Source organism: Strigops habroptila, chromosome 18 (assembly GCF_004027225.2).
Source record: "Strigops habroptila isolate Jane chromosome 18, bStrHab1.2.pri, whole genome shotgun sequence".
Lineage (NCBI taxonomy): Eukaryota > Metazoa > Chordata > Aves > Psittaciformes > Psittacidae > Strigops > Strigops habroptila.
The window spans coordinates 576,854-601,513 of record NC_044294.2 but is presented as its reverse complement, the minus strand read 5'-3'; the positions used below and the strand labels follow the sequence as shown (position 1 = coordinate 601,513).

The window sequence follows — 24,660 nt, the reverse complement described above, 5'->3', positions numbered from 1 at the left end:
CACTCGTTCCTTTGAAGCCACTTCTTATAACAGTTATGAATAGTCACCCACTCTTGCTGGCATTTTGCAAGCTAAGAAGAAGTAAGATGTCCTGGAACTGTAGTTTTTACTGTTGTTTGTGTCTAGTGGCACAGGCTGTATTGCTGAGGTTTAATTCACTTTGGTGCCACATTGTCTTCCCACAGAAGTCCATCCGCTGCTGGGTGTGAAGGGAGATGGTAAATCCAAGAAGAAGCAAGCAGGCAGGCCTAAAGGATCAAAAGGTAAAGACAAAGATTCTCCATTTAAACCGAAACTCTACAAAGGGGACAGAGGTGCTTTACCTCTGGAAGGAGCAGCGAAGGGTAAAGTGCAGGCGGAGCTGGGACAGCCTTTGACAGGTAAGGAACCCAGCGGGAGCGTCGTTGCCTTGCTTGGTGGCCTTGCTTTGTACAGACCCTGACTTAATATAGTCCTAGTTTTATCTTCCCAAATGGCACTTGCTCACTGAATGTTCAGCTGCTGTCAAGGAGAGGCAAAATTTTACATTCTTGGAAGTGGAAGTGCTTTCAATGTTGGTAATAAAACTGCTGTCCATGCCTGTGTTACTGCACAGCAAGGGCACCTGGGGTTGCAGCAGAGTTTGAGCACTGTTTCAAAGGCAAAACATCCTTTGATAACTTTTATCTTTTTGATAACTTCTATCAGTTCTTCCGTAAACAGTAAGAGGGTTTGGGTGGGTCAGTGTTGAGGGGGGAAAAGTGTAAAGAGTGAAGGCTTCTGAAGCTGAAGTTGACATTTTGTGCCATCAGTACTAGGCAGAATGCTGAAGAACAGCAAAGTTCTGTAAGCAGAACTAGGAAGTGGAGCATTGGTAATGGTCCCTTTGGTGAATGAACCCCGAGAGAAAATCCAGGAGCTGAATTTTCTTCTCCAAACTACACAGCACCTTAGTTAAATGCCAGGCAGCGCAGTTGCTGTAAGTGAGGGTAGGTTTTGGCAGACTTTAATCCTTTTCTCCTCTGGTCATATTTTGTTGGTTGTGTACCAAACTAGGACTGTCGCAGTCACCTTTGTTGGGGCCCAGACTTAGTCTCTCTGAGACTGTTTCCCCTCAGTCTCATTTGCTACTTCAGCTTCTTAACTGGGAAAAGTTCATTTAAGCTCAGTGAAGAAAGCACTTGTTTGGCTGAAGTGATGTGGACTCCATTATTTATGGCTTTTGGACTGTATTTAATAACTCAGGGATACATACACAGTTTCAATGGTGTTGCTATATTAAATTTTGCATTTCCTTGAACTCAGCAGCTGCTGCTGTTGATTTTAGACTGTACAGAAGTGATTTTATTCCCCCCTCTTCCTTCCCTCACTGCTGGTCCTATGCTACCCACCTTGCTCATTGTCCTTCCTGCTCAGCTCCTGTCCCGTTGCTTGTACTAGCACTGGCAATTGCTATTTGCAGAAAAAGGGGATGGGATGGAAGCAACTTAATCAGTACGTGGGGAAAATGGGAGGTGGGGTGGGGTGTTTTCTGGGTTCCCATTTAATCCTTTCACACTGGCAAAATCCAGAAATTTAACAGATATCCACGAATATCCTTAGGCCTTGGTCATAGCCTGGGATGTCCTCAGTAGCTTCTGGTGTTGGATTTACTGGACAGGGTGATTCTCTTCCGAAGGCCCAAGTCATTAGGGGCATCCAGTGTGTCTGAAAGTGTGATAGTAAGGGATTACCTGGATTGTGGGGTCCTCAGGTGTCTCTGCTGGCATCTGTGACACATCCTGACTGCTCTGTTGTACATTGCTGGGTGGACAAGCCTGGTTTGAAGACCAAATGACCAGAACCATTAGTTTGAGGAGCAGGCCTGTTGGTGCCTTTCTTTCCTCAGGCTGCAAATTAACATGTCCATATGCAAAAGGATATAAATGAGAAAGTGCACTAGGAACAACAATGTGGCTTCCAAAAGGAATTTCAGTCATCATTTGCCTCAAAACCACAGTGTTTTGGCTCTTCCATGGTCGAGTAGCTCTGCAAGTACTGTACAAGCAGTCTGGTTTCAGAGAAGTAGTTGTAATAGCAAGTATTTTTGTGCAGCTTTTTCAAGGTAACTTTGTCATCAGCTTGTTTTACCTGTTTGCTTGAGCTGTGTTTGTAGGCAGGTCTCTACTTTCTTCTTGCAGCTTGTGATCACTGTTGCCTTGGTCTGTTCTGAGAGCTGGGAACATAATGCTCCCATTGCCTCTGGCACGGTTCAAATGAAGCAGTGTATTCCAGACAGACTCCTTTCTTGGTTTGGTTTACATATCCTTGCAAAGCCATATGTGGGAGGATTTTTGTGTGGTTTGCCTGTAGTGCTACCAGGGAGTTGTTATAATAGAGTCTGACTTGCTACAAAAGCCAAGAGTGGAATTTTACTGCTGCTGAGTTTGGGATGTGCGTACCCAGGCCAGGCCAGTGAGCTCTGGGGTTTGGGCACTGTAAAATGGAAGTTTTCTCATGAACAGATGCATTTAAACCCACGTTCCCCACTTACTTCACCCATCTAGAGGAGATGGTAGAGCTCTCTAAAATAGACTTTTAGCCTTTGTTGCCTGGAAGCACTTGAAGGTGGTTTTCTGTGGTGCTGTTCTTTGGCTTGATTGGGATATAGGCAAAGAATCAAAATGATGGGCTTCTGTCTCTCCTTAGGATCTGTTGTTGTGCCTCCTTCTACACTTAAGAGGATTTAATAGATCCATGCAGTAGATCTCAGTAGTCAGTGTTGGAAGTGTCTCTGTAAGTCATGTTGTGAGAAGAACGGATTGGCCTCTAAAGGAGCTGTCACTTGGATCTTTCCAAACTCACAGTAGTCTTTTAGTCCATGAAGCTCATGCCTGTCTTCCTTAGTTCCCCTTATGCCTTGCACTTACAATTCCTATTTCGGGCAGCTAATTTTCTCTTGGAGTTGCTGGTGTTCCACCACATGTAAATACACACTTCCCCATTCAAATGGCCACCTGGGATCCTGCAGCCAGGCTGCCTTTCCTGCCTCTCATTCATTAAGCTGTTAATTCTGCTAGTTCCTTGGGCTGTTGCTTTCTGAAGTAACTAATCAGCTGCTAAAACAAGTCACACAAAAGCATTTCTGCTCTGATACCCCCTAATACAGTGTCTTGCTGCAAGCTGCATGGCCGGGACGTGGAGCTTGGCACTGCTGCATCTCTGTCACTGTGCTGTGCAGTCCGGAATGTCTTCTTCAAGCTGCTGTGTCAAAATTGGGCTTCAAACAAACTGGGAAGCTTGATCCATTTTGTAGCTTTAGAATAAAATCTTACAATTTGGGTTAAGCCAAACTTAGGTGGGACTTGTTTTCAGTCGGGCTTTTGCTCTCAGGTTTTGGGGTTGTCGAGTCAAATTTGACACCAGGTAAGTTGGTTTGAAGCTTTGTGAAGTAAAAGCTCAAGAGTTTCTCAGCCACCTTGTCACAGACAGTATCTTGTTGGTCGTATCTCATTCTGGAAAGAATGGCTTCATCTAGGAAACCTTGTTCTGCTTTATCTGGAAATGCTGCTGAATTTGGTGGTCTCTGGTTTCTGGGAACGTCTGTTGGAGGCTGGTTACTTACTTTTGACCTGTCTTTGATCTCTTTAGCAGGTGGTGCAATCTCAGAATTGTTATGAAGACACTCTCCTTTAGCTTCCTGTATTCTTTCCCATATTGGCACCATAATGTGGAAACTAGATGAAATGCTCAGTCAGAGTGGACTGACTAACACAGCAGACTGATTGCTCGTGGATTCAGGGAGTGACTTTTGTATGAAATGACTACGGAAGAGGAAGCAGCCTTCATTCCTCCTTACCTGCCTCTGCATGGAACAGTGTAAGATGCTAACTCTCAGGTCATGCGATTTGCAAAGAGGCTCGTTGGACTGCCTTTGTGGTGACGTATGGAACTGTGTCTGAAGTGAGCTGGTTCCCAACACTCTGCCCCTCCAGAGCTTATCACCATTGTCTTTTAAATCCCCTTTTTTTTGGGTTCCTGGATTGAAGAATACCCAAAGTGTGTATTTTTGTTCCTGATGACTGTGTATCCTGCAAACATCCCTTTCTTTGCTGTTAATTTCCATTTCAGTGAGTTGTGAGTCCTTCCATGCCAGCTTCATCACCGTACCAGCTTTTGGGTTAGCTTGCTCTGATGTCTTCTGTGCTGACGCTGCTGCTGATTATGTGCCAGGTTTGATTTCATCTCAGGTGAAGAATCAAGACACCCTCTGAAGTCTGCAAAGAATGAAGCTTCATATTGTGAACAGTTCAGACATGAAGGATGACCCTGCTTATGGGAGAAAGGAACTCTAGATAAAATACTCAGCTGATACTCTCTTTTAGCCTGTGATACAAAAAGCAGCATTGGCAGTTTCTGTCCTTGCAAAAGTGGTTTTATTCTGTCCTTTTCCTGTGCGGTGCCCTACCAGAAGCAATTGGTTTCCTCTTTAGCTGGTGGGAACTGACAGATAGAGAAAAACCAGAACCCTGAACTGAAGCAGTAGTTTTTCAGGGCTTTTTTTCCCCACTCCTGGATCAAGAATGGAAGATGAATGCTAACAGCTCATTCCCAGCCATGCTTTAACCATTTACTCCTTAAAGATGGTTGGACTATTTTCCTTGTGGGAATGGAAAGAGACACTTTGTCCAATACCGACAGCCTGACAGCTCTGTACCAGACCAACTGTCTGTTAGAAGGTTTTCATTCCTCATGCCCCTTGCTGTATAGTTCCTATGCAATTACTTAGAGTTTTCCCCCAGCTGTAATTATTGAGCTCATCACCGTGTATTGGAATTGTCAAAGCCTCCTGCAGACGTTAAAACCCAACAAGAGGAGTCATGAGGAGATTTCTTCAGTTGCCGTCGGAAACGTGCAGCAGTTGCATGAGATACAAGTATGGGAAGAGAGGAGACATTTGAAATCAGGAGGGTTTTTAAAACTGGTGGTTTAATTTCTGGCTTTGGTGCAGTGGCTGCTTCATGTAATGAAATCCATGTGTACAGTAGGAGTTTTCTTTGTTCTTTCTGCTTGTAGGATGACTTGCATCTCCCCTGGAATACTGTTCTGTCAAACCCACCCCCGTGTGGTGTGGCTGACCCCACAAGCTTTAAAGATGCACAGGCAGTGGTTCTCTAGATTGTTCTAAAGCATATGATTTGCCACAGACTCCAGCCTCTGTTAAACCTTTGCTGTACAGTGTATATGTCCTTGGTTTCTTTCCTTCCATCTCCTATTTTATTTTTTAGTATCTGTAGTTTTGTACAATATTTGTCAGATACTGGCTTGGTGGTAGTCTACAGCAGTGATGGTAGGTTTTGTGCTTGTAAATAAAGAGGTATGTTTCATTTCCTAAAGTCAACGGCTAAGTCTTGGCTTTTCCATGCAACCCTGCTCGTGTATATGGGGGCAGTGGTTAGGAATCCTGGAGCACAGCTCTGGTGTGAGCACATCCTGTGCCTCCACCGCAGCTGGTGGATTCTGTGGGGACACTTGAGCACTACGTGGATGACACTGGGATGTCTCGTCCTGTTCGCTGCAGTGGCAGCAGAGGAGTGGTTTCTGTTTGACAGATGCATCAGTTGAACACGGGGGTTTGGGCTCGGATCTCCGTGGGGTCGGTGGCTGTACGTGACACGGGGCTCGGCCTCGCAGCTCCTCTGAGCGCTGCCATGAGGCCGGTGCTGGTGAATCCCTTCTCAGTCAGGTCGTTGATGTCAGGAGCCTTTTGTGTTGAGCCCTCATCTCCGAGGACTCACTTTGGCTTCCGAGGGAGGGGAGTTCTTTGTTGGGGGCCACATTCTGACCCAGGGCTGTGACATCAGCACTGTTCCCTTGGGAACGGGGAGATGGGGCTGCACCGAGCCCTGTACAGCGATGGGAGTCAGCGGTGATAAAACACTGCTCAGGTTGGCTTCCATTGTCAGTGCCATGAGATATCCAGAGGTTGCAATGTTGGGTTTGTGATCTTGGTCGTTTGGGGAGTACTTTAGGTTTTGGGATATGTGTATATAATTCAGAACTGTGCAGGTGCTGTGTAAGGATTCAGGATTTCCTCATGCCCAACAGCGTTTTAAAGGTTCCAGGAGTGCTTACTTGTATTGCTTTATAGTTTGGTGGGCAAGTTAAATTGGAACAGTACTTCTTTACAGTGGAAATAGACTCAGAGAACGGTTTGGGTTGGAAGGGACCTTCAAGATCATCTGAAATAGCCTGTAAAAGTCTTGCAGAGAAGGGAGGACTTCATCTTTAACTTGTCAACTGTATCCTAATTACTGGAATGTGGTGGATTAAAACATCCTGCTGCCCTGTTCCCACAACTGGGATTCATGATTCGCATTCTGACCAATACAGTGATGTGTGCTTCATCTCTTTTAGCAGCATTGTACTTCAAGCCTGTCTTGTTGGAGGACTTTTCCTAATGGAAGGATTAGGTCTTGAAGGTGATGCTGGTGGCATTTCAGAGATACCGAGTCTGAAGACTTCCAAAGAATGACTCTGTGGTGACCCATCTGGTTGATAACCCCAACATGAAGACCCTGGGGAGCAGCCACATCCTTGGGCTACTCCTTTGTGCTTTCCACCTGCCTTTGGGGGCTTCCTTTGAAGGAGTTACCATCCCCGCAGAGCTGAAGTCAGTCGTGGCCAAGGTTGTGGTGAACACCACGTCGTGCAGCGTCACCTGCGGGCTGGGCTTCAAGCTGGAGGAGCTGTGTGAGGTCACCCCGGCCGGCGGGAGGCAGAACTGCACCGTGCGCCGCTCCGCCTGCCTCACCAGCTGGGTCTGCGGCTTGCTCCACTTCACCCTCCCGGTGGGCCAACCCTTCCAGTTGAGCTGCCTGACCTCGGACATCACAGGCAATGGGAGCCAAACCTACAGCTATACCTGGAGGTTTGCCCCAGGCCTCATCACCACAAAGGACGTGCTGTTCAGACCTTTCAGAAACCCCAGGCCTGTTGTCAGGTTTTCCCCTACCAAGGAGTCGGATGCAGGGACTTACCGATGCGAAGTGCAGGTGGTGAAGACGTTCAAAGTCGTCAAGAGGGTCTACTTTGCAATCAGAGTGATCCACAAGGACTTGGTGGATCTGAACTTCCAAAAATTCCTGACTTGGGAACAGAAGTTAGCAGCAAGCAAGGTGGAAGAGAACCTAGAAACTGGCGTCTATGAAGTGCAGGAAGAGGAGCCCTTTTGGCAAGGAGAATTGTTTTATCAATGCTTGGTAGGAATGGGCAGTGGCGTGACAGGGGGTGTCTTGCTGAGCGTGGTGCTCCACTACTTGCAGGAGATTTGGAGAAGGAGGAGAGCTGCAAAGCAACGAGCTGAGATTTAATGTCATTTCTTGTCTGTCTCTTTCTTGATGCAGTATTTCGTGGTGGTGGTTGTCATTTTTCTGGCTCACACAGTTTATTCCCAAATATTTTCTGAAGTTTCAGAGTAATTTACCAGGTGATTTAGTACATGGCCATAGAACCAGAGCTTGAGTCTTAATGGAGTGAAGGGATGGGCTGGAATGGTCCAGACAGGAGGCAGAGGACACTGAGCCACAGAACTGCCTTGCTGTGTTCCTCTAACAGGCCTTTATTTTACTTCTGTGTGTCTTTATTTTACTTCTATGTGTCTAGGGGGTTTTATCTAGCTAATAACTTGTGATCCTTATTCCTGTCTTCCTTCCTCAAATTTCTTCTGCCTTGCTGAGAGCTCCGTGGTGCCAGGAGCTGACACAGATTGCTCTGTGGTAGATGGTGTTTCTCCAACAAGAGGGACAAAGAAGTAAGGATGCTTTCGAGGCAGCATTCCAAACCAGGTTTCCTGGCTCTCTGGTGTCCTTTCCACCAGCTCCAAGGTCTCAGTGGCTGTGGGGCAGTGTGGGGACAAGCAGTGGGTGCCCGATGCCTTAAGAGAGATTTATCTCCTTCCACTAGAGCCCGGAAAACAATGAAGTACCTTCAAGCAGTAGCTTGGAGCTTGCCCTGGTCCTTTGTAGCGCAGAAGAGCGAGGCAGGGAGCACTGGGGAGCACAATCAAATCTGCTGCTTAGGAACATAACGGGGTGGTTTTAATCATGACTCAGAGCTGAGCCTGTTCCTAAGGGGGAGGAAGGGAGGAGTTCAGTGGGCTGTGGAGCTTTCATTTTGCCTGGTGATTAATAAGTATAAACCATGCAGCATCTCCATAGGCAGTATTGTTCCCCTCTTCGTAGCAGAATTCACAGAGGGACCTATTAAGTGCCTTCTCTTTCTACTTTGTCTCTTATTTGACAGCAAACAACTATATTTACTAGGTCTATTTCCTTTCTTCTTCCCCTGTGAACTAAAGAACAGGAATGCACAGCACAAAATATTCAAGATTGAAGCATACTATTCCGTTTTCTTTTTGCCAGAACAACAAAACAAAATGCTTTAATATGGAAAGAGTTGGATGTGGAGGTAAATACCTGATTTGCAAAGAATCCTATACAGAAAACCAGGCTGAAATAGGAAGCGAGGGAGGTACATGTACATGTGCGGTGAGGGAGGTAGGGAGTGTATCAGGCCAGCGGGCTGTGGACCTTGTCTAGCTGTATCCAAATGGAGGAGCAGCCTGTCATCAGGCTTGAATTCCTAGTTTGTACTTACTACTGAGTTCCCTCTTTCCGTGGCGAGAGTTTAATGGGCACAAGAACCAGCAGAAGTTTGGAATCTCTGATTCTGCAGTGGCAGGAGATGCTTTTGGGAGGATGCACTGTCCCTTCCTGGTGCCTGGGGCCACCCTTTTGGGAAGGGACATCCCACACACGGGATTTACAGAGCTCTTTTTGCCCACTGAACGTGAGGAAACGGATGATAGAACTCAGTGAATGTGGTGCCCATCGCAGGGCAGAGGAAGCTGCGTGCTGCTGCCTGCTCTTGTCTGTTTTGCTGGGTGGGATGAGACCTGCTCTGCTTTGGGGCAGGCTGTGCTGAAGAACTCCCCGCATAGCAGGAGCAGACATGCTTGGATTGGGAGCTAATGGCTAAAACCAACAGAGAGAAGCTGGCCCATCTGGAAGAGCCTCTCTGCTCTTTGTCATGGAAATGACATTGCATCCTGTGGGCAGCTGTGTTTCAGGCACACAGAAAGATGATATGAAAGGTCCAAGACAATCCATTTTCTCCCTGCTTAGCTGAGGAGGTCGGAGTGGGAGCCAACAGGGTCCTTCATCTTATTGTGTCCTCCCTTTGTTCTTCTGAGGGGACCCAGATGCCCACAGCAGGAAAGATTAATATATATTTTAATGCTTATGTTAAGATGGATAATATACATATTTTTAATGCTTATTTTGAGAGGGAGGTTTGTGATGGCCAAGGCAGCTTCAGCTGTCAGAAAGGATGGATGTGGGCTTCTGATTGGCATCATATGGCTGTTTGAAATGACACTTTCCTTATGTGCTTCTTGAGGCTTGGCTGATGTCTGTGTTAGCTGGGGGTGGAGAAGAAAGAAGAGAGAGCAGAATGAGCTGGGGGAAAGGAAGGTCACAAAAAGGGAAGAGGGGAGGCGGGATGTACAGGGAGGTCAGTGAAAGCTGGAGCAAGGACCCTTCGAAACCGTGTTCTCTCCCCATCCATGCATTTTGTTCTGTCTCTTCCTGTAATATCCATGTTTTCTTACCCCCTGTCCCTGTTCTTCCCAACATAACCGGCTCAATTACAGGAGCTCTGCACTGGTAATATGGTGCCTAAACTGCTTCCCAGCCCAGTTAATCTGCCTGACCCGAGGCGAGGCTGCAGCATCCACACACACCAACCCTGCTCCTACCTGGTCCCAGCTGGCGCCTGGTTTTGGGACAAACTTCTGCTCTATCAGTATTAGGAAGCAATTAGCATTGTACAAACGAAAGGCAGACAGATTGTGTGAGGGAGGAAGTCAATTTGCTAATGGCATTAGCACTTGGAAAGGAGGAGGGAGTAACAGAATGGGGAGGCACAGGCAGCTTTTCAATTGCTGTTAGCGACTGAAGCTTATCTAAATGGAATAACTGGATTGCCTTAACTGCCGGAACTTGAGTGGCAGCAAAGAGGAAAACAAACCCTTGTAAGCTTCTATGGAACCAAGATGGGGCTGTCTGACTCTTCCATCCCCTGCACATTGACCTGTGCTTATTCCTTTACCTGGTCCTGCAGCCGCTCAGCAGTGTTGACCAGTGCAGTGGGGCTCTTGTTGCCCTTTTCCCACTCACTGCTGCTTTTCATGTGTGCATTTCCTTCGGCTACTTATTCAGTATCTCATTTACTGCAGGCCTTCCCTCAGCCTCACAGAGGATAAAGGGAATAACTAGAAATGTGGTAATTTCTTCAATGACCTTTAGTTTTGTGAAACATCTTTCCTAGGCAGCTATTTCAGAGCACTTTATAAAATCATGGAATCATGGAATGGTTTGTGTTGGAAGGGGCCTCAAAGCTCATCCAGCCCCAACCCCCTGCCCCGGGCAGGGACACCTTCCACTAGAGCAGGTTGCTCCAAGCCCCTGTGTCCAACCTGGCCTTGAACACTGCCAGGGATGGGGCAGCCACAGCTTCTCTGGGCACCCTGTGCCAGCGCCTCAGCACCCTCACAGGGAAGAGCTTCTGCCTCAGAGCTCATCTCAACCTCCCCTCTGGCAGGTTAAAGCCATTCCCCTTGGCCTGTCCCTACAGGCCCTTGTCCAAAGCCCCTCTCCAGGTTTCCTGGAGCCCCTTTAGGCACTGGAGCTGCTCTAAGGTCTCCCCTTAGGAGCCTTCTCTTCTCCAGGCTGCCCCAGCCCCGCTCTGTTTCTGTGGAGGCAGCAGGAGCCTGGTTGCAGGACAGACATTTCTACTTCCCATAGAGGTTTTCAGAGGTAGAGTGAAATACTTTCCTTATGGCTACTAATGCGTGTGAATGTGTAACTTCTGGCTGCGTAATTCACCTCCCTTCCCAAGGGCAGTGCCCATCCCTCCTGCTCTCTGCTGCGAAATACTTTGCCAGTGGACGTTTTCCAAGTGCACACAATGATCCTTTTGGAAACAATGGCAATGCAGAGTTCACTCCCCTTTGGTGGCTTTCTCCCAGCACAGATACACCGAGTCCTGGATTGTTTTGCCATGTTCTTCCTGGCATATTTTTCGGCTTTTTGGCAATCATTCCTGCTGCAGAATCCTGCATAAGTGTGTTCTTTGTTGCCTGTCTCCGATGATGCCAGCTCAGACCTGTGGAACTCATGGCCAAAGCAGACTGTTTTGCTTAAGCATCTGTGCACTGTGGGTCCATACATCATCTTGGGCTGAGGATAGAAAAGCAAATTCACTACTGCAGCACGAAGCCTAAGCAGGAGTGGTTTAGTTTAATTTAGTGAGCACCAGTGCTGGCTCTGTGGGACCGATGGGCACAAGTGATGCTCACAGCATCCTTCCCCTCCAGCAGGGTTTCCAGCAGGACCCGCCTGCTTCCATTTGTCTCCTTGATCTATATGATGTGCAGTGGCATTTAATGATGGCTCTTGAGAAGGCAGGCCTGGCCTTGAGAGGGTTGGAGTGGGAAGGGATTCATCTCAGCCTTGGCTGCTCCCTGCTGCCTCCCTCACCTTTCCAAGCCCCTTCGCAGCATAAAGCCCGGGGCTGATTCCAGCCCCGGTGATGAGCAGCATTGCCTGCAGAGCACAGGGCATAGGGGCAGGAGCCTGCCTGGGCTCTGAGCACAGCTGAGCCTGGTCTCTTTGAGCGCTCTGTGGGGTGTGCTTTGAGCTGGGCAGTGTTATATGGCAACCAGATACACTTGACATCTCCAGCTGTGGGCGGCTGTAGCTTCTGGGAAGAGGAGCAGCGGCTCCATCCCTCCCTCTATCTCTCCATCCATCCCTCCATCCTTAGGGCCTGAGAGGGGGTCTTGGGAGCACACCTTCAGTGCCTAAGCTCTCCTGTGCACCCTATGGTCAAGCTCAGTGTTTCTTCTAGGGGCTGCAGGAAAGTGAATGCATCCAGGATGGGGGTGCTGAGGGTGAGGTTCCCCATGACCCCAGTATTGCTGAGCCCAGTTTCTCATCTCTCCACTCTCCAGTGGCGACCCTCAGGCTTGTTGCACTTAGAGCTGCTCTAGCTGATCTCCTGACATTCTGCCCAAAGGCAGAAGGAAGCCAGTAGATACTTAAGGCCAGACAGAATGACCATGATGAATGAATCTGACATCACGTAGATGAGGTGATTTCATGCAGCAGTTGCTGCTGTGAAGGGAATTCTCTTCTCTAATGGAAGTGAACCTTTGCAAACCTGCTTGCTTGTGGCTGATCTAGTGGATATCTTTCCTGGAAGACTTCCAGGCTTGGTTTAAAGGCTGTGATTGATGAGGAAGCGTTTTGGCAAGCTGTTCTAATGATCAGTTATGCCTTTTGCTAATCAGGGGCATGAAATCTTTGACTTTCAGTTTTCTAGCATTGCTTTGCAGCCATTGGAATACCAGAGGAAGCACATTCCATGAACATCTCTAACGCAATGCTTGTGATTCCTTACTCCATGGACAGTCTCTCTCTCTTTTGGATAGTTATCATTGTCATGGGGCAGAATTTGAGTTTACCATGTGTTCATTGACTTGACTTTGAGCAGTCCAGCTCTGTGCAATGGGGTGTCACTGGGCTCCTCAGTTGTATTAGTACATGCAGTACTAGTTGCATTTAAAACTGGACAGAAGTACTCCAGGCTCTAGTAGCTGTCTAAAGTCTCTGGATACCTTTATTCACAAGCTGCGTGCTACTGGAGCCAATAAATACCCATCATTACAGTAAGTACAGGCTGCTTACATTTGGTTTTCTTACAAAAATAGTGTACAACAAAGTTACTGCCCCGTTTGTGCGTAGTGGATGAAGCTGGAGTAAAACAGTCACAGCAGAGGGTGTCCGTGGGGCAGGTTTAGAGCAGATGGGATTTAGACCCCTCAGGCATTGGCTGAATGTGATTGCTGCATTATCCAACTGCTTCCTTGGGCGAATGTATGAGTGTCTCCTACTCAGGGCACAACAGTTCATCTGGCCTGATTCAGACTTGTGTAGCTGAGACCTGAATTTAGCCCAGGCAACCTAAAACCAGAAGCACCATCTTCAGTTTGCGAGTTCAGTAGTATCAGGTAGAAGATTATTTTATGGCTAAATCAGAAGTGTGAAGCTTCTCCCATGTGGGAGGCTCCAAGCACTCCAGCTTTGTGACACACTCCTTACAGCACCCTTGCCAAGCTGGCTTTTACTACTGACAAGTAGGACAGACCCTCTGAACCGAGGTGCTGAGAACAAACCGCCACCACTCAGCTCATCCCTCTAAGTCAATCTCTACAGCAGACACTCAGAGCAATTAAATGCAGGGGATTCTTAATGAGACAGGAAACTGATTTGCAGCTTCATGCAGTAGTGCCAAGCCAGGAAACTCTGTGAACATGTTGAAATCTGTTTCTCTCCCCTGGCCCTGAACACCTTTTAACCCCTCTGCTGCCCTTTAGGAAGCTCGAGCTGGCTTTACAGTAGGCTTCTTCCACATCTTTTTGTCCTGTTGGTGCCTCTGGCTAGGCTTTATATGTAGGGGTTTTATATATAGGGACCTCTTGAAGGGCATTAGCTGTGTCCGTGGGCATGGCAGCCCCTTGGGAGAGCAGCAAGTCCTGTATCAGACTTCTTCAGCATGAGGGCTTCTGTTGTGGTCCCCCCTGCAGAGCACAGGCAGGGGCAGACCTGGGGTGCCTCCAGCATCTGCAGCTCGGTTTGGTGGAGGCTCTTTGGTTGTTTAACCCTGCTGCTTTTGTTTGTTCCTCTCCTGGACTGTGCCTGTGCTGCTGCAGGGCTGCAGTGGCATCATCCAGCCACACTCTGGAGCTCCACGGGTCCACGTGGTTTATGCCTCCTGAATATTGTCATTATGGCCACTGCTAGTGCTGCATATTGATCAGGTAACTCTTGCCCAAGCCCTAATTTCCTTTGCTTTTGAGCTAACACTGAGTTTTCCTTTCATCCCATGTTTTGGGGGAGAAAGGCGGAGGCCCAGCGAGGTGGAGGCGATAACAGAAATGCTGAATGAAGCACAGGGAATATTTGCCAAATGAAGCTTCCAAACGTCAGTAAAAACATCTGAAAATCTTCAGGAACATAAATAATACAAAAATAGAACTGAGATTTAGCTGTTGTCCTGCTGAAAGAAGTGGTTCTGCCTGAGGGAGGGGGAGTTCATGGAGAGCTGTGGAGGGACCTGGAGGAGGCTCAGGCCAGACACTGGGGTGATGGTCCCCTGCCTTCACTGCCTGCCTCAGCCATGCATCAGCAGGAGCTCTTGGCTGCTTTTTCCCAGTGTATCCCAATGGATACAAGGGAGCAGTGAGGTCCCCTGGTGAGGCATGTTTAGTCTCTTTCATTTAGTTTATTTTTCTTTGCCTGTTTCTTAAAACACTTCTCGTTTGCTAAACACACGGGAGCCGTCCTGTCTGCATCCCATGGTGTGAACCTACCCCTGCATTTACCTTCTGGTAGGCCAGACGCTAAAAACATCGTGATGGGATCCTGTGGATCTGTACCATAGGCATAACACTGGGAGGCCGGGGATTTATGTGTGTTATCTCTCAAATGCTCCCTAAAGCCTAGGGCACGGTACTTTTAAAATCATGGAATCATGGAATGGTTTGGGTTGAAGGGAGCTTAAAGCTCCTCCAGCTCCAACCCCCTGCCACAGGCAGGGACACCTTCCACTAGAGCAGGTTGCTCCAAGCCCCTGTGTCCAACCTGGCCTTGAACACTGCCAGGGATGGGGCAGCCACAGCTTCTCTGGGCACCATGTGCCATTGTCTCTCCATCCTCATAAATTGATTATGGGAATCAATTTATCAAGGGCAGGAACTGGTACCTACAACCCATGTGTCAGTGCTTTGCCATGCACAGTCCTGCCTGTGTCAGGTCGGGCTGGAGCTGAGCTCGCTCAGGCCATCAGTGTTATCCGCTGGGAAGGAGGAAGGAGGCAGGTGAAGGTCCCTGAAAACACCCTTGGGATCTAACCAGGGAGCAACATAAATCAACTTCTCATTGACTTTGCTCAGGTGCTTTACCAGGAGACAGACTTTAATACTCAACATCTATTCCCAACCATTTTAGTTAACGGGGCACCTCCCCCTGTACTACTTTGGGGTATCAGCCCTCCCATTTACATGAGCTGTACCAGCCTTGGAGCTGAAAACCAGCTGGAATTCTTGGCTGGATCTCGAGCTTGCAGTCCCAAGTGGAGACTGGCATTGTGGCTGGAGGGAGATGAAGCTGGCTGAGCCCTCATTGCCCTTTGTTGCCCCAGGGCTGGCTCCCGAGTCTCCAGATCTTGTTTAAATTGTCTGATGCTCCTTTTTCTTCCTCCTTTAAGACCCTCTCTCTATTGAAACGGGAGATGTTGACACCTCCATCAGGAGGCAGAACTGCCTCTCTGAATTAGCAGATGCTAAAGAAGTGTCTCCTTCTCACTTACTTACCCCTTCTCCTCCCTCCCAAAAACTAAGGAAAGAAGCAAACAGTATAACAAAACCACCCCAAGAGCACATGGGCCATGGATAACATTGAACGTTGCACCTCACAGCATAACAGTTCATACAAACAAGAGGCTGGGCTTGCGAGTTAACACCAGGGTTGTCAAAAAAGCTTTTCACCATCTAAACTCTGCGTTCACCAATCTTCAGGATGGGGCAGAGATCAATCCCTCTCGTGGCTTTATCTCCTTGGGCTGGTTGCTGCTTATTATGGGTGGGGAATACAGAATCCTGTCCCATGATTCGTTAGAGATGGCTGTGAGTGGGCTCGGGGTGGAACATGCTGCTCACTGTGAAATCCTCAGTCCCCATCCTCCCTTTCCCCCCACAGAAATTCACTGTACATGTTTTAAAACCAAAAAGTAAATGTAGCAGTCTGGTTATTTTAGTACATGGCTTCATAAGGCAGAAAAAACCTACTGGGTACGGTGTGGGGGCAGTTGCTGTGAGAATTCATGTCGAATTCTTCACTTGACTTGTTTCTATATAAAAGCTTTAATCGGTAAAAGACCCATTTCTTGTAGGAAAGCTCATGTTCTTCCGAAACACCACCAAAAAAAAGGCTGTTTCTTTCTTCCTGCCTTAAAAGAACGTTGTCAATCCTTTCGCTGTAGTGCTGCTGTGGTTCAAACTTGGTGTTGCAGCAGCCAAGTCTTGGGGAGTTCCCCACCAGCTTGGGAGGGAGCGTGTCCGGAGTCCTCTGCTGCAGTGGCCATCGTCAGAGCTCCAGGTACCTGATCAGGGCCACCATTACTAGAGAGTTAGTTGTGATAACGGCAGCGTGTGGCACCGGCCTCGTCACAGAGTCTTCCACCATCATACTTGTCCCTGGAAGAAAGGGAACAGGGAAGGAGCAACTGTCGTGTTGCACAGAAACAACCAGGTGCCTTGAGGAAAGAGTTGGGAAGGTTGGTAAACTGGTGAGTGCTCGTGTTGTGATTGTCACTGAGGAGCCTCCCAGGAATGTTTAGAATCCCGGGATGGTTTGGGTTGGGAGGGACTCTTTGTGAATGTAACTTGGGCTTGTGTGGGCCTTTAGCTGCAAAAACCAAAGCTGGGTTCAGACTTGGACTGAAAGGTTGGTCAGAGGCTAGGGATGGGTTGGCTGTTGGAGGGCTGGAGAGGAGAACATGAGAAGTTCATGTTCTCAACAGCACAAGGGAGCCAAAGACCAATTCCAGAGTGTAAGCCACTGGGGCAGGATGTTCCCCTGTGTTCCTGGAAGGGAGAGTGGGATTTTAAAGCAGAAAAGCATTTACTGTTCTGCTGTGCTATGGCAGGTCATTACCTATCAAAGAGCAGTTGTAGTGAATGGCAGGGAAGTGGTCCTGCAGGTTGACACCTTGTTTTCCAGCGGTGTGTGCAGCACCCTGGAGATGAGTGTTTGTGAGGAGTGTGTATACCCAGAGGAGTGCCCATACCACTGTTCCGGAGGATGTGAACCTCTGCTGGGATTCCATCTCCCCCGGGGCCCGTCACCCTGATCTGGACAAAGGCGTGAGTGAAGTCTTCAGGGACAGGGATGTCGAGCTGGTTCTTGTTGGCCAGGTACAGTGTGGGAGCAGAGTGGGAATCCTGCCTGTAAAGCATCTGTTGGAAAAGGCAAGTCTGAGTTTGTGTTCACGGTGATTTCCGTAGGGTCACCTCTAGGAGAAGGCCAGCCACAGCCTGCCTGTACCTTGTAGCCCGTAACTGCAGACTCGTCTGCCTTTGCCACCACTGGGTCCCACTTGATGCTGACTGTAGACCCAGAAAAAGTCCAGGAGATGTTGCCAGGCGGCCTCTTTGGTGCTAAGAGATACAGAACAAATAAGCCAGGGACTGATGAGAAGGTTGTGCGAGTTACAACTGTCTCCTGAGACTTTACAACTGCTTGATGGTGCTTATGGCACCACCACGGTTGGTTTAAACCCAGCAGAGGTTACTCTGAGCTCAGATCTTCTCTGATAAGGGATACACAGACCACAAGACTAACCTGAGGCAATTCAAGTAGTTTTATGGACTACTTAAAATGGTGTTAGAGCACCAAGATAAAGCTCTGATGAGTCCGGGGATCACTGGGGATCCTCTGGAGGAAGCAGCAGCCCCAGGGAGGGCAATGTTCAAACCAGGGCTCACTCACGTGGCTTCGTGGTCGTGACGTTGGTGGAGGGGCTGGGGGGGCCGGTGCCAGCCCGGTTGTAAGCTCTGACCGACACGTGGTACTTGGTGTTGGGGTTCAGGCCGGTTACATGGGCCGATGTGACCAGCCCTGCGGTCCTCACCCTGTCAGCTGCCTCCTCTTTGTCACCGTCCTTCCAGTACCGGATCTGAATAGAAAAGGATGGGATGAGTTTAGTGAGGATGGAAGCATCTGCAAATACCAGGCTCAGTCCATCCATAGACTCATGGAATGGTTTGTGTTGGAAAGGAGCTTAAAGTTCATGCTGTCCATTAATTATCCTCCATCCTTGGAAACAAAATGCCATCTCACTGAGCCTGGGGAATTTTCTCTGCTGAGCTTTCCAGGCTCAGTTTCAGTATCTCTCATTCACATGCAGGCTCATACCTCATAACCCAAAAGCACTCCGGTCATGTCTCCCTGCTCAACGGGCTCCCAGGATACATCCATTTCTGAGGACAGAACAGCCTTGGCTATAACTCTGTATGGAGCCGCTTTTGGTTCTGAAAAAGACAAAAGGGAATAAAATCCTCTTCCTGTCCCCAGGCAGCGCAATGGCCATACTGACACCAAGGGCTCTCCTGCAGCACCGTTACCGTGCAGGCAGCCAGCTGGTGTTATGTGCATGGAGTAACAGAGAGGAAGGGATTTAGGGACTTAGTAGGACAAGCAGGGCCACAGATGTGTGCTGTGAGGATCTGTGTCTGCTCTAAAGCTCTGGGTTATGGGGAGACATCTCCCTGTGTATTTGAAGTAGATCAGTGTTATAATGGAACCTCTGCCCGCTGTTCTGTGAGTAAAAGAAACCTCTCCTACTGCTGAGCTCCCAGACAGACTCAGCTCTGCAGGGAGCTGGTTAAGGACACATTGCTTGGTTCACGGTGAATTCAGAGCCTCTGCAGCCCCTCTTTACCTTCCTCTGCAGAGTACACGATGGCGGTGAGGCTCTCTGGTCCCTCTCCCCTCCTGTTGTACGCTTTGATCTTCACTTCGAAGGGGGTGTAGGGGCCGATGCTCTCGTTGCGGTACACGTAGTGCAGCGACTCGGCGTGTGGCACCCTGGCTGTCAGCCACCCCTCCGTGCCCTTCTTGCGGAAGGACAAGATGTAGCCAAAGCCGTCTCCGTTCTGGTAGTCCCGCAGCGTCGGCTGGGAGGGGAATGGGAAGAGAGAGGAGCCTCGGTCCGTTCAAAGGAGCAACACGTTGGACTAAGCGCAGCGTTTGGCTGAACCGTGTCTCACAGGCATCATCACAGCACTGGTTGCTCAGAGGGAATGGCACGTGCTCCTCCCCTTGGCCCTCTCCCAGCCTCCACTTACCGTCCAGTTGATGATCAGCTCGTTGGGAGCCCCTCCACCTCCGCTGAGCCCAGATGGTGCCACAGTAGGTGCTGTCAGGTCCCCAAACAAAAGCAGACAGCACAGGTTGGGTTAAGGGAAGGGCAGTGATGAAGATGAGCACAGACACTGCACAGTCTGGGGTAAGCCAGGCTTTGAGAGCTCATATCAAAGAGCTAGGCTGTGTTTCCAGCCATGAGTATGTCAGATATTATAGTCTAGAATCTGCCTACTGCCTGATGAGCTTATTTGGAGGCAGCACGTCTCAGAGGGGACAAGAATCAAGCTCAAAAGAAGGGATGTGGAGGGGAGCTTTTATCAGAAAGGACTTAATATGCATTTGGTATGTTAAGAATAGTTCTCCTGCTGTTCTTACGTCCCTTCTGCTTGCCCGTGCAAGCAGCAGAAGATAGAATGAACATTCACAGCCATTTGCTGGGAAATTCACCTGGTCTTTGCAGAGCTGTGCTCTGTGATCTACCAGGGCTCTTTCTAAGCGTTTCTGCCCAGAAGGTGCAGGATTTGGAGCTAGGATTGATAATGGTTTAATATCCTGTATCTAACGCTGGTGAAGTGAGCTGCCAGCTCTAGTACTGCTTTGTCTTTGGCATATAAATGGGCAAAAAGGCAGAAACTTTAGAGATAGCATCACCTCTAGGAGCACTCAAGGAGATGATTAGTTATTTGGGACCAAGGCACACTGCAAGCCAGCATTTCCCCTCCAGCACATAGGGACAGGAACCTTGGATTCCCCTTTCCACCTCTGAGCATCTCTGCACATACCTGCTTCTTTGGTACGGATTTTGCTGGAGGGTAAACTCGGCTCCCCAACTCCAAGGATGTTACTTGCTAAGACCCGGAACTCATAATCCATCCAAGGAATGAGGTTCACCACCTGGGCTGTCTCTGCATTGCCTTCAATATTTGCAGGGTCTATATAATCCAGTAACACGAGAGGAGAACAAATAGAGCGAGTGGCAGCCAGTGTAGGAGCACAGAGCCAGAACTGGGCAGCAAGCTGGTGTCCCGCCACATGGGCCGTGCCACCACCACTGCCCTCAAGACACTTACTGGTCCGCATTTGCTTCCATTTGCTGGAGAGGAGGGTCCGTGCCTCCACGATGTACCTGGCGATGGGGCTGTGGTTGTCAAAGCCCCGGCTCCAGCTCAGCTGGACACTGGTGTCACTGATGTCTCTCACCACCACCCCCCCAGGGGGGCCTGGAGGTCCTGGGATGATGGGAGACACAGACACGTTACTGAGATGAAAGATTTGGAGGCTTATTGCTCTTTACATTGAGCAAGTCCTGCATCAGGCCTTTCTTTTCTGGAAGCCTCCAAGTTTGGCCTCCAGAAAAGCTCTTAAGTCTGTCACATCCAGCTCGAATTTTAGATGCCCATGGCAGGGGATTGGAACTAGATGATCTTAAGGTCCTTTCCAACCCAAACCATTCTATGATTCTATGGTGAGGTGGTCTCATGGGAGGACCAAACGGATCCCTTACAAGGACCATGCTGTTACTTCAGGCTTGCAAAGAGCAGGGGACTTTACAACAGAGAAATTACCTCTGACAGTCAGCATGGCTGACTCCGAAGCACTGTCCACAACAGTCTGGGCTGTACATGTGTACCGCCCCGAGTGCTTCAGCTGCGTGTTGAAGATGCTGAGGTCCCCAATAGCTTCCTTCTGCATGGGGAGGAGAAAAGACAGTGGAGAGAGCACTTGAACACGCCTGATCACACCCAGCATTCAATACTGTGTTGGCTTTATGTGGCAAGGTTTTGGTAGTGGAGGGGCTCCAAGAGTTTGTGAAGCCCATGGATTATCGCATTGGAGACATTCCCTGTCCCTGGAGACATTCAAGGCCAGGCTGGATGTGCTGCTGAACAACCTGATCTAGTGGAAGGTGTCCCTGCTCATTGCAGGGGGTTGGACTAGATGAGCTTTGAAGGTCCCTTCCAACCCAAACCATTCTGTGATTCTAAGTTCATGGAAGACTGCCTCCCATGGAGGGTCCCCACACTGGAGGAGGGCAGGAATGTGAGGAGGAAGGCATGGCAGAGACGTGATGAACTGACCACAACCGCATTCCCCATCCCCTTGTGCCACTGGTGGGGAGGAGGTGGAGAATTTGGGAGTGAAGTTGAGCCAGGGAAGAAGGAAGAGGTGAGGGGAAGGTGGGTTTGGCTTTATTTCTCACTATCCTGCTCTGATTTGATTGGTAATGACTCAGTTTCCCCAAGTTGGGTCTGGTTTGGCTGGGATGGTACCTGGTGAGTGATCCCTCCCTGCCCTCATCTCAACCTCTGAACCTCCTGTTCTCTCTTCTCGCCCCTGCTTGCCCTTTCTACTCACCACACTGGCTCGCCGGTAGTGCCCCTCAGACTTGTCAAAGTCAATGGGGAAATCATCAAGTGACCAGGTGAAGGTCAGGTCCATAGTTGGATCATGAGATGCGTGACATTGCAGAGTAAGGTTTTCACCTACATTGATGTCAGCACTAGATGGTGCCAATGTGATTTTGGTGGCATCTGCAGGGAAACAGCAGGGAGGGCTGTTAGCTCCAAATGTCCATGTACCAGCTACATATGAATGCTGCTGAGCATCCAGACCAACTAACGCTTTGCAGCTTGTCATCCCTCTCTAATGGCTGTGGCTTTATAGGAGGAAGGTGGTTAGAAAATGGAAATGCTTTTCACAAGGACTGGTTGTTGGTAGGGATGATTTGGTGGGTCAGGCAGAAGGTTTGCTGCTCCACAGGCTGAAATATCTTTGGTTCCCTGAGTATTGCATTGATTTTGGGGAGTATAAGGCAATATCACATCATGGCATTCTTAGACATCTCTTGCTCAATTGACCCCAAATCAAGGCAAACATCTCTACCTCGAACAGAGAGGATCCCAGTACTGTTGGCTTTGCCCATGAAATTCTCAGCAAAGCAGGTGTATTTCCCCTCATCAGATTTGCTGATGTTCTGGAGGATCAAGGTGCCATCTGTGGTAATAGTCACCCTGGAAGGGAAGAAGAACCACACAAGAGGAAGGTTAAAATAGCTGTTCGGTTTGTATATCTGACAGTTTCCAGCACTTGCTGATTTGAGAGGAATTGGTGATAAAGACAGGGCCGCAAAGTACTCTGTAGGAGTTCTCTAAAGAAGAAGCTATAGATGTAGCAGCACACTTTGGTCATCAAGTCCAGTCTTCTGGCAAGAAAACCCCATGATTTTAGCTGTGGTTTCTAGGTAGAAGCTGGCTCTGTGCTGCTACCTGCTACTGTTGATCAGAAGTTCAGTGCCTTTGGTCCAGACAATGGTGGCTTTTGGTGCTGCTCTTGGTTGGCATGGGATGATGACCTTCCCGCTTCGGGCTGCAGGGATCAGTCGCTTCACTGGGTTTAGTCTAAAATCTGGTGCTAAGGCTACAGAGGGGAAAAAAGAGGATTGAGGAATGATTAGAAAACGCTGCTATAGGAGCATTTTAAGTGCCAGGTAAGTAGGCATCCATTTGTTGTTAGATGGTTTGGTAACAGAAGCATGGCAATATCTGGTGAGCAGGATGAAGGAGGGATTCCTCTGCTGCCGGCTGGTTTCTAACCAGAAGGGCAGATGTTATGTGTTGTACATAGCAATGGGGTATGACCCTAACAAGTGCAAGGTCTTTGAGAGACACAAGAACAGCTGCTTTTGAAAATGTAGAGGATATTCTCTTCAATACCCTGACCAAGGCATCCAGCTTGCTCAAAACTCCTCCTGGAACTGCAAAGATAGAATTGGATTTTATCTGTTGCAGTGTGTTAATGTTGGGCAGTTGAGGCTTAGGGCCTTTAATTTCTCTCTGGCATCTACTGACCACAAGGAGATAAGCTTTTAGACTGATAGGGAACAAGGCTGGCATCAGCCCAGTTCCAGTCAGCATCCATCAAAGCCTGAATGGATACTGAGCTCTTTTCTTTGGCCTCTGTCCTCCCCAAAAGAGAGAGGTTATGTGGTGGGTTAGAGCCTGTTGTGCTGCTGCTCTCTGTCCTGTACACTTTCTGTAGCTAAACAGATGTCCTTGTTCTCTTTCAGCATTACTGAATTTACACAAGATTTAAATTTTAAAGGGTTGTAAAGTGTCTTGTTGAACCAGCAACTACATTTCAGTGGTGAGTGAAGCTGTTTTTGTCTGCTCTTATCTTACTCTGACATCGCAAGGAAAAGATCTAAAATGCTTCAGTGTCCCATTGAAACCCAGAGCACTGGGAAGTGAGAAATTACCTTGCACTGTTAATTCAGCACTTGCATATACTGTGCCATGCTTGTTCTCAGCCACACACTGATACATGCCAGAGTCCTCCAGGACTAGCTTGGAAAATCTCAGCTCTCCACCGCTCACTTCAATGCGGTTCTGTGCAAACAAGAGGATGAACCCATTAGATGAGAAGAACACAAATGGAACTCAAGCCTCACGTGTTCAGGATTGAGTTTCATTACAGACTCTGATGCCAGGTTGGAGCCAGCCTGGTTTTCCACAGGAGGAAACACAGGATGTGTTAATGTCTGTCCAGTTACTACCGCACATCACTGTGCTCTGCTGAGACTTCGGAGTGCCTATGCAGCAATGTGCAGGTCATACAAAGACAGGTCCAAGGTGCTATTTATGCACCCTGGTAACTGGCTGTGAGTTCCTGTAGTTGCATGAAGCAATGGCTGCGATGGTAATGCCGGGAGAAGGAACTTGCCGTGGGTAAGGACTGTGGCATTGCTTTGCAGCCTCATGGGGGCACATGGAATAGGGATGCGGGGTGATCGAACGGGGTTGAGATGCATTTGCAGCGAGGCAGGGGAGGCTCTAAGCCTGGAGCAGCAGGTTCAGTCCTGCGAGTTGGGGCTGAGCTGCTCTCGCTGCCAGACCGTGTGCTGGTACCTGGGAGGTCAGAGGCTGCCCGTCCCGCAGCCACCGCACCGCGGGCCTGGGTTTGCCAGCAGCCGCGCAGCTCCAGCGCAGGTCAGACCCGATGTCAGCTTCCGTGTCTGTGATCACCTTCAGCCACTCCGGCTGAGCTGCAAAGGAGCGAGAGAGGTGGCAGAGCCCAGGAGGTCAGATGGGAGGTTTGTGGTGCCAGGCAGGCAGAAGGATGCTCACTGTGTCATCTCTGCTGGCACATGTATTTATCACAGCGTTTCACCATAGTAACAGCCTTCGCCTTTCATGCAGCGCTGCAAGGCTGAGGCCTCGCTGGGTCTGGCTGCAGCCGTGCATGTGGACTGCACAAAACTAAGGCAGAATCCAGATCTGAGGAAGAATTTTAGGGTTTCTCTTCTATTTGAAGTTATCCCTGAACTTCAGGAAAGACTTGATTCAGACTAAGATAACCAGGTTAAGTTCTTGGCTAGAGCTGATTAATAGCTCCAAGCGTTAGCCCTTGTGGAAGTAGTCCAGGCTTGGAGAAGATCTTGGTTGAGAGCCAAGATTGATTTTAACCACTATTCTTCCTTCCCTTATTACCTCATTTTTGCTAGAATGATTTTAGAGCACGTTAGGAGGTCTCTCTCTCTGCTTGCCATAGCCTAAATGTACCCACTGAGGAAAGGTATCAGTGATGTCTACAGGTCTTTGCAAAATTAGGGCTGATAGAAGGCAGGATCAGAGCTGGTGGTTTCATTCCCAAAGGC

The 24,660-nt window shown here is 48.8% G+C and overlaps 3 protein-coding genes across 8 annotated transcripts in view; 2 read left to right on the top strand and 1 right to left on the bottom strand.

Moving 5' to 3' along the window:
• RBBP5 (RB binding protein 5, histone lysine methyltransferase complex subunit) overlaps positions 1 to 24,660 on the top strand; it is a 33,706-nt gene that overhangs the window by 5,204 nt on the left and 3,842 nt on the right. Inside the window, exons 13-14 of one of the 6 annotated variants that reach the window (XM_030473297.1) lie at positions 186 to 263; positions 3,613 to 5,359. In XM_030473297.1, the coding sequence (XP_030329157.1) occupies positions 186 to 263; positions 3,613 to 3,638 (104 nt within the window). In that variant the 3' untranslated portion in view covers positions 3,639 to 5,359. Of the gene's footprint in view, positions 1 to 185; positions 5,360 to 24,660 lie in introns of those variants that run through there. The other 5 variants (XM_030473296.1, XM_030473294.1, XM_030473293.1 and 2 more) reach the window with 5 other exon arrangements.
• TMEM81 (transmembrane protein 81) lies at positions 5,604 to 7,505 on the top strand. The gene has a single exon (XM_030473298.1). The coding sequence runs from the start codon at positions 6,528 to 6,530 to the stop codon at positions 7,329 to 7,331; it is 804 nt and encodes a 267-aa protein (XP_030329158.1). The 5' UTR covers positions 5,604 to 6,527; the 3' UTR covers positions 7,332 to 7,505.
• The window catches only part of CNTN2 (contactin 2), a 28,897-nt gene continuing 16,918 nt past the window's right edge, over positions 12,682 to 24,660 (bottom strand). The window contains exons 9-23 of the mRNA XM_030473290.1: positions 23,912 to 24,048; positions 23,263 to 23,392; positions 22,274 to 22,424; positions 21,891 to 22,018; positions 21,363 to 21,538; positions 20,573 to 20,693; positions 20,078 to 20,236; positions 19,790 to 19,939; positions 18,989 to 19,059; positions 18,583 to 18,817; positions 18,057 to 18,172; positions 17,631 to 17,817; positions 17,187 to 17,299; positions 16,930 to 17,098; positions 12,682 to 16,336 (exon numbers count right to left, since the gene is read on the bottom strand). Coding sequence (XP_030329150.1) covers positions 16,227 to 16,336; positions 16,930 to 17,098; positions 17,187 to 17,299; positions 17,631 to 17,817; positions 18,057 to 18,172; positions 18,583 to 18,817; positions 18,989 to 19,059; positions 19,790 to 19,939; positions 20,078 to 20,236; positions 20,573 to 20,693; positions 21,363 to 21,538; positions 21,891 to 22,018; positions 22,274 to 22,424; positions 23,263 to 23,392; positions 23,912 to 24,048 — 2,153 coding nt within the window. The 3' untranslated portion in view covers positions 12,682 to 16,226. The remainder of the gene's footprint in view (positions 16,337 to 16,929; positions 17,099 to 17,186; positions 17,300 to 17,630; positions 17,818 to 18,056; positions 18,173 to 18,582; positions 18,818 to 18,988; positions 19,060 to 19,789; positions 19,940 to 20,077; positions 20,237 to 20,572; positions 20,694 to 21,362; positions 21,539 to 21,890; positions 22,019 to 22,273; positions 22,425 to 23,262; positions 23,393 to 23,911; positions 24,049 to 24,660) is intronic.